An 11,989-nucleotide genomic window follows, 5' to 3' on the forward strand; every position below is an offset into this window, starting at 1 on the left:
ATTATCATGGAAGTGGAAATATTTTTTTTTTTTTAAATTATTTTCTGATGGGTGAAAAGTTGTGCACAAATCATGATCAATCATTGTTAGGACCATAGTAAATAAAGTCAATCCTACTTATTTTGTAATTTATTTTCTTATCTAGTAGATCAAGAAAGTTTTCCCTAATTGTTACCCGTTGAAACCGAATGATTACACAAGCATGACCAACCAAATACTTGTAAAAAAGCTCAACCTAACTCAAAGAAAGGGAAAAAAAAAAAACTCAATCATAAGAATAAAACATGGCCATAGTTGTTGCAGTTGACCTCATCATTTGAGCCAAGGACTTCATCCATGCATTCCATGACAAAATATGCACCTTTTGTTTCTAATGACTCATGCAGAGTCCTTTATGTCTTTGTTTGGGAAGCTGCAAACCATGGTATTTTTTAATTTATCTTTTAATTTTCTATTAAAAGCAAATCACCATGTCCACAACAAACACCGCATTACAGGTGTACCACATGGAGGTAGTCCCCCTAGTACCTGCCCAAGAGATGCATCATATTGTCATCCTCTTTAGGTGATAATTTAAGTCCTGAGTAACACTTTAAATGGTTAGTAGAAATTTTTAGTGTTTAAATACAATGTTATTCATTTTATTTTAGTTATTTATTTTCAATGGACCAGATAGACAATTGTGGAATTAGAATTAGAATTAGGATAAAGGGAAATGAGCCTCCTCCATGCATTTTTTTTAAACCTTTAATTTTGACTCAAACCCTATTGTTGTTGTGTAGGGACCATAATTGATGCCAACCAAACAAATATTTTGATATCTCTTGCTTGGTTTTTTTGGTTTTTGTCTTATTTATTAATTTTTTTTTTCTCAATTTAGCCCAGTCTAAACTACCCAAATTATTAATGGGCAGGGATAGATATGGGTCACATGCCTGATGCTAACCCATTTATAATCAGGTGGGTTTGAGTCCTGGACAGCCCATGAAAAGTTAGCACAAAAGCAGGAGATGGGGTTTATCTACTGCAACCTGCAACTTCCATATTCCCCCCTTCCCCACCCCCCACCCCCCACCCCCCACCCCCCAACCTAAAGGTTCTTACAGAAATTACAGTCACTCTGAAACCTTTAGGTTCTTACGTGGATTAGTGTACAATCAATCAATATTGTCCCACTCATGATTACATTTTGAACAGAAACCATAATCCTACATTGCTGATTCAGCTCTAACTTAAGTAGTCACTTAGATTCATCCCAATCTCATAAATACCAATTGGTCATCTTTAATTTGTGCAACCACGTCATGGGTTCCAATGAATTTCGATGTTGAGCAATTTACCAGATGCGATTTGGTACGATCTAACAGACTATATTACAAGAGTGGTTACTCAGATATGCACCATTTTAGCTGGTCAATATTTGAAAGGTGTTGCTGCAAGAGATCTAGGCTCAGAAAAACCACTCTTTCCCATGAACACACTAACTTACTTTCCTACCAAAGTACCATATGATGAACATTTCAGCATAGCCTATTTACATATGTGCAGACTTGTTTACATCCAAAGACTCCCTAAACCTTGAGGCTGGAGCAGATGGATAAATTAGTTATTGCTAATTCCTACTCAACCAAAGTAAGATTGCTGGTTGTTGTCATCATCACATTACTAGTTTTAAATGATATCTGAACATGTAAGAGAGAAGCACAAATATTCTACTTAAATAACCACAAAGGGAAGGATTATGTTGTAGCCACACGCATTCCCCGAACGAGTATATAAATTATGAAAATGAAAATTGTAATTATATAATTACATTTCTACTTTGAGAAGCTTTAACAAAACCAAAGGATGTAAATATGTCTTTACATGAGCTTAAGTGGAAGTATTGAAAAAAAAAAACTCACAATAATTTTGACCTACATTTTTGTGATTACATCACTTCCTGAGGAAACTCTGCCTATTTATGCTAGAACCAGGCCTTCTATTTCTTCATTCTCCTAAACAAAGTATCATACAAAGTTTAAGATAAATATCGAATCACTGTATAAAGAGAGATACTTGAAATTAATTTATATGTTCCCTAGATGCAAGGTGTGAGAGTTGAATACTGTAGGCTTCTTTTAGCTCTGCCAAAACCTCAGCCATTGTTGGCCTTTGTGATGCATCTCTCTCCACAGACCTTGAAGCTACAGAAGCTGCCTTTTTCATGCTCTCTAGAGCAAAAGTTCCCCTCAAGCATTCATCCACGATCTCAAAGGTACCTGCTTGCAAATATGGCTTGGCCTGCAGGTGACAATCAAATTCCAAAACGACGTCACCACTGTAGAACTGACTGACTGAATATGAATGATGGTAATATGTTACATAAGATCTATTGATCAATTTCATCGAGAATAATAATGTTTCACAGCCAAAACTTTCAACTTCAAGGTAATCTTCAATGTTGAGATCAAGAAGATGCATAAACAACTGTTAGCATCAACAAGATTAACAAAATCTTATTCTCATTTCCCACATCTTCAGTGAAGAAACAGGAAAAGCAATGCCAGTAGCTCAAGCAGAAAAAGAGAGGCGAAAAAGATCACTAAAGTTCTATAATTCAGCCAAGCCTTATCCCAATTAAATGGGGTTGGCTACATGCATCGTATTTTATCATTCAACTCCACTCAAAACAAAAAAAACACAGAAATATTACTTGACTTATAATTTAAAGCCCTAGATACTCTTGTTGGCTTATGGAAACTAAGAGACAATGTCAAGAAAAGAATCATTAACCTGGTTCTAGAAGGATAAAAAAGTACAGGGGGTATTAAATCTGCCCATCAGTTTCTCTTAATAGAAAATATGGTCCACCATCAATATGCTCTATACATTCATGAAAGGTTTATATGCAGTCTTTGTTAAATGGGATTATCCCCAAGTGCTGGAGTAAAAAAGAAAGTAAATGTCCCTGCCGAGAGTCAGGACTAATATGGCCTTGATCATTTTGTTCCACAATTAATTTCTTTGTTATCTGTTTTCTAGCAATGTAAATACCGAGGTTAACATTTCTTGACATCTCCCATTCTCGACCATTAAAGACTAATGAAGAGTTGAACTATATTAAGGGAAGAAGTATGATCCAAATCTGAATGATCAACTAGAGAACCAGAGAAAACCAGATGAACAAAGGCAGTTTTCAGTAGCAGAGGTATGAAAAGTACCTAAAAGCTAAAGTGGATGTCTCAAGACTTGATCTAATAACCCTATCTAACTCCATGATATTCCCTATCCAATGATTAAAATATAAAATATGAAGAACCCATGAAAGGAAACACTTTTGAGTCCAGGAAAAAACACTTATCTGGGGGGGTGGGGGGAGTCATAAATAAAATCTGAACTATACGTGAACCCAATTTGCATAGACTATCTCCACCAAAGAAAAATAAAAGAACAAAAATATTTAAGATCAAATTATATGCCTTCTCAGTTACAAGATAATGAACAGAAACATACAGTATTACAGACTTACAGTGCAAGCAGCATATGCAGATAAGATGGCCATCTTAATATTGAAGTATCAAAGCTATATTAATGCAATGATAAGTAAATTTGGTCTAGAGTTTTGTATCCCAATCAAAGGCAATGCTATAATTTCCCCTAGTTCTTTCTTGTATTATAAGAAAACCCCTTGAATTAATCTAGTTGATCTACTTAGAAGTGCTTGTTCTCAATTAACTCATAAAATTTGTTATATTCTGGACAAGAGATATTGGGTGAAAATTTTGAACAGATACAAGAAAATCTTCCCCAGATATAGGTTCTGATGAGTTCATAATAATTGGTTAGAAAAAAAACATGAAATAAAAAGTACCCATAAAACCAAATTGTATGTATCTGGAGTGCCAGCATGACTCAAAGGTTCACGACCACAAATAAGCTCCAAAAGTACAACGCCGAAGCTGTAGACGTCACTTTTCTGAGTTAATTGCTGGGTGGAATAATACCTGTACAAAGAAATGATGTGAGAACAAAGACTTCCTTCACTAAGAATCAAGTCAAGGATGAATTCAAAGACTTACTCAGGGTCAAGATAGCCAGCGGTTCCTTTTACAAGAGTGGTGACATGAGTTACATCAGCCCGAGGTACTTGCTTAGAGAGACCAAAATCACAGACCTTGGCATTCATCTCCGAATCCAAAAGAATGTTGCTGCACTTCACATCACGGTGTATGATTCGTGGATTGCTTCCATTGTGCAAATAATCCAATCCTTTCAATGCAAAGGTTGAGGAAGATGAACGTTAATATCATAATATCTATCAATTACATAATGCTGACAATGAGAAAGTTATAATTACTTTGATATCAGACAGAGATGCACCTGTTGCAGCATCAAGAGCAATTTTCAGTCTGTGCACCCAGCTTAACATTACCTTTTTTGTACCTGAAAAATGGCTTATTCCAAATTATAGAAAGAAATATCCATCATGAATTGTCAAAAGACCATGACTACTAAACGGTTGAAAATGAATTTATAGGTTTAAGAGTAGGAGATAATATTGACTTCTTTGAAACAGCTTACCATATAGAGCGTCGGCCAATGATCCACCAGGTAAATACTCATAGACTAAAATTTGCTGCTTTGATTCATAACAAAATCCTTCCAAGGATACCAGATTTTGATGGCGAACTAGCGACAAAAGATGCACCTGCAGTCCCCAATGGCACACGGAAAATCATGAAACTTAGATCAATCAAGAAGCATTGAGCTGAGAAAGAAACAAGGAACCCAACCTTCCTTGTGAATTGACAACAAGATAAGACGAATAGAAAGAAAGTGGATAATTTCACAGAACCAATTCTAAAAATTTCCAAGCATGAAGTCCAAAAAAGATCCTGAAGGCATAGCCGGATCCACTAAATGAACACCTGATGAATTCTACCCAAAAATATTCTGAGCAAGAATAGAAGACCATTCATTCTTCTAAAGCATTAGAAAGAACCAAATCCTCAAATGCAATGAGCATTGTTTGAGTTCTCAGATCTCACCATGGACAGATTTGGCTAGCCTGTGATCAAAATCAACTCTTAAAGGTTTGCATTTATTGATGTCCTCTTTGGAAGGACCGACATACATTGAGGACATGCTAAATTCAGTTGATCATGCTATATACATAGGTTGTCTAACTCAATGTATCCAATCTAAAACAAATCCCTACATTTATTTTAGATTTTAAAACAGGAATCCTTTTGTATAGTAATTAAATCAGGTCTCTTGTGGGTGAGCCTGTGGCGCAATGGTTAAGTTGCACTATTGGAACATGTTGGTCATAGCTTCAAAACTTAGAAACAGCCTCTCCTGCGAAGCAGGAGGTAAGGCTGCGTACATTTGCCCCCCTTCCCCCAGACCCTGCAGTAGCAGGAGCCAAACTTCCACTTCTCAGGGAAAGGACAAACAAATATAACAAATGTTAATTTTTTTGAATGTAACCAACAATCCTTTGATGCATATCACAGATCAAGATCATGGTCATTATCAGTAGCACTTTGAAAAGTTGGTTAATGATCACTAGTTAGCATTCTGAAGACTATGGAGGTCAAACCTCATTGACAAAGGAATCAGCCCCAAGTTGAGTTTGGTCAAACCGCACTTTCACAGCAACTAATTTTCCCTCTGGAAGTTTTCCACGATAAACATAACCGAAACTACCACGACCAATAGCCTTCTTAAAGTTATTTGTGGCTGCTTTGACCTCTTTGTAAGACAAGACCCTCGTTGAATTCCAGTTCCGCATCTCAGTTGCTTTCCCTAAACATTACAAGCAGCAATGGTATTATAATGAAGTCAAAATCTAGTCACAATACCATCTTGGTGAACTTTGAAGCCTGCATACTTGTTGTAGTTGTGACTTCAGTTTTATTTCTCTTCCTTCTGCACATGAATACTGAAAGTGCAATAAAGAGAATGGCACATAAGACGCCTCCAATTGCACCAATTACAATTGCCCTTAGATTATGGCCACTATGCTTCTTCGGATTGAATATCGGAACCTGTGGGGCTTGATTTGAAGTATTGCCTGTAACACCATTGCATGTTGATGAGGAGAAGGAAAGACACAAATTTCCCGATGTTCTGCACAAAAAGATGCATTAAAGGTGTTGGAATCTCCTTGCAGAAAAAGGCGTCTGTAAATGAGAAATGATAAAGCACTGATGCATACCTAACTTCCAAACTTTGTCTTTTTAAAGACTGTGGTAGGGGGCCTACAAGTTTATTATTTTCCAGATTTCTGCAGAATAGAGTTTGTATATATTAAAAAACACTAGTCACTAATGGACTAAGTAAAGAGGAGTGGTGCATCATTAACTGAACTTCTTATGCGACTTACAGTAGTTGAAGACTATTCAAATTTCCCAAGCTCTCTGGAACAGTTCCTTCTAAGCTGTTGTTTTGCAAGTCCCTTCACATAGAACAAATAGAATGCACTAGTAGTCATATATATATTGTCCATCTGTAGATCCAGAGAGGACATTTTTGGGACATAAAATGTCTTTCATTATGCTGAACAAGATTATTACTACATAGACTGAATCCAATAAGTAAATAAGACAGAATACTTGAAAGCTAGCTTCCATAAGTGCTTCATGCTGGAACTTACAACATCTGAAGGGTATCCAAGGTGTCAAAATCAGACCCAAAAGATGTCAGCTTATTGAAACTCAAGTTCCTGTAACATTTATTTCATGTTATCTCAAAACTAACAAACTATGGATTTGGACTACATAAATAAACCAGGAAGAACTTTACAATTTCTCAAGTTGTTGCAGGCTGTCCAGATTCTGTATCTTTCCAGCAAGTGATGTGTTGTGCAAATCCCTGAAGCATGATTCCACCAGAAGAAAAATAATAATAAACATTGACTACAAAATATTTATAAGTAGTCTCCTAAAAATATTTCAAAATCTTACAATGTCTTGAGATCCAGTAGGTCACGAAATGTTGGGCTGATTGCCCTCAAGTCAATATCTGAAAGCTCCCTAACAGGAAAAGGTATGGTAACTCATAATAAGATCACAAGTCTTGTCTGGGACAAAGAGATGAAATAAATCTTCCTAATATTACACTTACAATGATGTAACCACACTTCCTTCACATCCAATGTGTTTCCATTCTGTTGGAGAGCATGGATCGTCTTCCCATCCTAGATCTAAGCCAGTAGACTGTTGGATAACTTGGAGGGCTGAGACTGCAGCACATATTAACATAGGGAGATATTATGAGTGAGTTTCACCAGTAAAATGACATGAAGCTGTAGAAGCGATAAAGGTTATTTCTTCAGTACTTATGGCACCTGTAGTTGAAGAAGCCTCCAAGGGAATACTAACAATCTCATAAACCTCGATTGCATTCACTTGTGGATAGAAACTAATATTTTGAAACATTATGTTCAAGCTTCGGATGCTCTGCTGTGCAAAGAAGAGAACACTAGCTACCGAACTCTTCAAAGTATAGTTAGAGCTCACAACATTCCCATTAATCAATACATCAAATGATGGTGACACAGGTAGAATCCCAGCAAAATACAGGGAAATGTAATAATCTCCTAGCTTATCAAGAGGAAAGTTGTAAGTTAAAACATTCTTTCGTGCTAGAACCCTTGCTGACTGGAGAACAGCAAGAGGCAGGCTCTCCTTAATTCCTGATAGATTTAAAGGAAGCTGAATATTGAACTCAAATGATAAATGAGAAGGAGAGAAACTCTGATCAGGATCCCATATACGATCATACGAATCAACAGGGTACCTGGTTTATAAAGTAAATAAAAAATTTACTAACAATAGAACTTTAGATAACTTAGAAAAAAAAAAGTGATGAACTAAAGAGCTTTTTACCTTATCGATCCATTGCTGTAACCACAATTGATTCTATAGCATTTCCTTAGCGATGTATCTGAGAAGTTCTCCATGCCACCGGTGTAAGCTCCTTCAGGGATTGGGCGGACTTCAAGGTAAGAAATAACTGGAACTCCCCCATCAGGAATAGAAACTAAACATAATGAGAGAATTTCTTTAGAAACTGGCCATATGAACTCTTCAACCAAGGGATCAGAGATTGTAAGATTTATGGTAGCCGTGATAGCTGTTCCAAGAGAAACCGAAAACACTGGAGGCTTCCCTAGTCCATCATAGTTCTTGTAGTAAAACTGAGGCCTAACAAGAACCATGGAAGATATATTCTTTACAGGCAGTTTGTAACAATGGCGGCTGTTTTGAGAATCTGGGAAGAACCGCACTGGGACTTGCGATGATGAAGAACCATTAACGAAGTTCACTGTTGTGATATTGCCTGTACTCACATAAGTATTGTCCGAAACCCATGAAATGTTAGAGGGATCCACAAAATTTTTACTTTCCCCACAGTATAAACTCAAGAAACCTGTATCAGAAAACAAAAAGAAGATTCAAAATTGGTTTAAAAACCGGAATAGTCCAGGAACACAGAGTAAAGGAGGTAACGACTATCAACCACCCATGTTGATCACATAATAGAATCAAACTTGACAGAGAAAAAAAAAAAGGGAAATTGAAGGCATATGCAGATTGAAACAAGCAACTCTTAACTAAAATGAAGTATATCCAAGGTAAGAGAAACAATCACCCATCAAATTAAAACAGAAGTTTGATCGAAACAACAATAGCTCCAATAGAACAGAGTAAGAGAAGTATCAACAATCAAGCACCAAAGTAGATGCTAAAACAGAATTATATACAGAAATATATGAACATATGAACTGAATCAACTGAATTTTTCAATAACAAACTATCCAATTCAAATGTAATTTTTGTTCATTGCTCATAATTTAACATGGAAGTTCATAAATATACCACAAAAATGGGACTACATATCAACAAACAAACAGGGTGATGCTTAAATTTCATGTTTTTTTTTTCCATATAAAATCAACCCACGTTCTAATAATTTAGTCTTACCAGATTTAGAACAAAAGAATATGCATACCTTCTTGATCACAAAGAACAGCCCTCCAGAACCCATATATCAGAGAAAACCCAAGACAAAAACGATGCAGTTCCATCAAATTTAAAGTTGAATGAAACCCAGTAGATTGAAAATCCTCAACTCCTCTTGCCTCAGCTTGAAGTTCAAAGTGATTCAGAGAAATGGAGAGAAGAAATTGAAGAACGAAAAGGGCTAAAACAAACAGGGAACAGAGCTTTTTCCTGTCTTATCCTGCTTTTTCTGCTTTGGGGGATGAGAAATTGATAGAAGTAATGAGTGAAAAGGATAGCTGGTTTAGCTGGCTCCATAATTGATGTAGTTCTTGGGATTAGCATTAGGTGATTCTCTCTGGTTCCACTGTAGACTATGTAGTTCAAAGAAATGGAAGCTGAAGCATTGAACTTGAAGAGCTTTCATGGCTGTCTCCCTCTATCCCCCTCCCCTTGTACCTGGACTGGGTCGTCGAAGTTCAATTTCAAATTCTATATATCATAAATTCAGACTCCTGACGTCGTAGGTGAACACTTTTTCCTCATTTTCACCAGAGTTTGGAGAAAATCTTTCGTTTTTTGAATTATAGTATAGGCTTTGGTTGGAAAAATACTAAAAGGGATATCAGTCATTGGTTAAGGGTCCCTAGAAAAGTATCTCTTTAAATATATCTCTATTTCGTTCTCGATACGCTTCCAAGTATTGTTGGATTGCCAATTCGCCAACCAACCTTGGAATTCAATTCAAATACTAGCTCAAGACACATATTCATGATGAACAGCACTGCAATTCAATAATTTTCCTTGACCCTCAACCAACTTGTGGATCAAGGTTTTGGAATTTTTTTTTTTTTCTTTCTTTTTGGGGGTAAATGAAGATCAATTCATGTCGTAATGAATACGTGGAGGGGGAAGTACAAGTTTCCATCAATCACAGAGTGGAATTCAACCATATTGTGGTATATGAATTAGACAGGGCCTTTCAGGCTAAGGTGTCCGCTATACAATTAGATTCACTAGTAGCTTTGATATCATTTGTTGAGATTTGGGTAGAACTTATTCTTCATAGCTAGTCATTAAGGAGATGATGCTATACATAAAAACCTTCACAACAGACTATTCACTTCCAATATTGGATCGATTGCTTTCACGTGAAACCCAAATAGTTTATATCTTCTCCCAATTGAATGACGGTTTATAATGTTACAAAGAAGCTTGAGAATCGATTCCATAATCTCGTGGAACCCTTGCACACTATTGTAGGGGTTCTGTTAACTAAGACACATATTTACCCAAAAAAAACTAAGACACCTATTTTACCATGTGGGTAGAAAACGTTTTTATTATGATAACTGCATAAAGATGATATATGATCTAAATTGGTCATGTATCAAATTTCATAGTGCAACTCAATCAAAATACCTCTATGTACTGGCGTGCATGTCATATAAATCTATACATATGTATTAATGCTCCAACCAATACTATGCATTCTTTCAACTTTGATCAAGAATAGACGATTTAGATAAGAAAAACTATGAAAATGAATACTCAGATTTATATCGTGATGAAGGATTTAGTTGTTGATATTGGTACATTCAAATCGGAACGTATCAGTCGGGATCAATCAATTTTCCCCTTCTTTTTCAAAGGAAAAAAAAAAGACTTTTGTTTTACGATTCGACCCGTATTCCAATATTGATACTTGATCCGGATCAATTAGATCTGAAAAAACCATTACGAAATCGGGATCCAATATCAATACTTAGAACCATGTTCGTGACTCCCGAAATTTCCACAAATGTAAATGACACCAACAACTACCTTTTTATGTTGGATAAAAGGAGATTCAGTTTCCACTGGCAATGGAAGACATTTTGGAAAGATTGGTTTATCATTTACGTGAAAACTTTGACTCGTGTGTTAAAAGGATCATAGGATGCTTGAAGGCTCCGTCAGTTTAGGATCACAGAAATGATGAAATGGTTTTTCAATTTACTGGCCCATTTGTCTCCAATCAAAAGGAAAAAATTCATTGTCTGATTGTATGGTTCTCACATTAGCATGAAGGCCAATGAGGGACACGTAACATCAAAAGGGGTGGTTTTTTCATATTTCATAGACGATTGGGCCATCATATTTTATCTTCCCTTTATGCTTAGACTTTGGATGTAGTATTTATATGATGTGGTAGGAATCTTTTTCTTTACTAACATAGGCACACATCCCAACAAATGGACTAGCATTCCTAAGGACACAATTGTGTGCCACGTACCATGCTGTACCATAAAAGAGCCCCACGCCACTTGAGTGATACCTATTGGAATTCCATCGATTGGCCAATGACAATGATTCGTGTAAGGTGCTTCACTTGTCAATTGTCATCTTAGTTTTAGGGGCCCACACCACTTTGTGTGAGGTATAAGAATATAAGATGCAAATCCTACCATGAAAAATAAATAAATAAATTATATTAGGCCAAAAAGGGTTCAACCACGACCCTTTACCCACCCCATCATGTTATCGGTAACTCTAGGGTGATTATTCAATGGTCGCTACATTATCATCTAGTTGTCTTATGGAAAGAAATATATTGGAAAAATACACTGCTAGCCAGGTACACATGAACATCAATAGGGGGAGAGAATTTAATATTTTGTAAGGGCAGTGTCATCATTTTACCCCCTCTAATGTCTAAAGGTAGGCACCACTTGACCTGATAGGAATTTTTTGGGTCTATCCTACTCAAGGTCACAAGGCCAACTTAAGGTGAGGGTAGGGTAGGGTAGAGTGGGGTGGGTATTTTTTTTGTTTTTTTTTTGGGGGGGGGGGGGGGGGAGAGGTCCCGAACACCTGACATGCCTTGCCAATGGTTGATGTTTCAACAAGTAGCACCATAACTAACCGTACTAAGCATCTGTTGGCCATCACTATCTAATAATAACTACATTTTTGAAGAAATTTAATTCCTCAACATGCCTCTCACCAAAAAAAAAAAA

At 36.4% G+C, this 11,989-nt stretch overlaps 1 protein-coding gene across 1 annotated transcript; it reads right to left on the reverse strand.

Annotated features, from left to right (window-relative positions):
• Positions 1–1,759: 1,759 nt before the first annotated feature.
• LOC122063568 (probable LRR receptor-like serine/threonine-protein kinase At5g48740) lies at positions 1,760–9,571 on the reverse strand. Its single transcript, XM_042627270.1, has 16 exons — positions 9,001–9,571; positions 7,875–8,418; positions 7,334–7,785; positions 7,111–7,228; positions 6,951–7,019; positions 6,790–6,858; positions 6,641–6,709; positions 6,371–6,442; positions 6,203–6,271; positions 5,876–6,114; positions 5,585–5,790; positions 4,564–4,690; positions 4,363–4,425; positions 4,062–4,251; positions 3,854–3,986; positions 1,760–2,283 (listed from the first exon to the last, which is right to left on the reverse strand). Exons 1-16 carry the CDS (start codon positions 9,074–9,076, stop codon positions 2,065–2,067), a joined length of 2,715 nt encoding a protein of 904 aa, XP_042483204.1. The 5' UTR covers positions 9,077–9,571; the 3' UTR covers positions 1,760–2,064.
• Positions 9,572–11,989: the final 2,418 nt, after the last annotated feature.

The sequence above is a fragment of the Macadamia integrifolia genome, unplaced genomic scaffold (genome assembly GCF_013358625.1).
Source record: "Macadamia integrifolia cultivar HAES 741 unplaced genomic scaffold, SCU_Mint_v3 scaffold1363, whole genome shotgun sequence".
Lineage (NCBI taxonomy): Eukaryota > Viridiplantae > Streptophyta > Magnoliopsida > Proteales > Proteaceae > Macadamia > Macadamia integrifolia.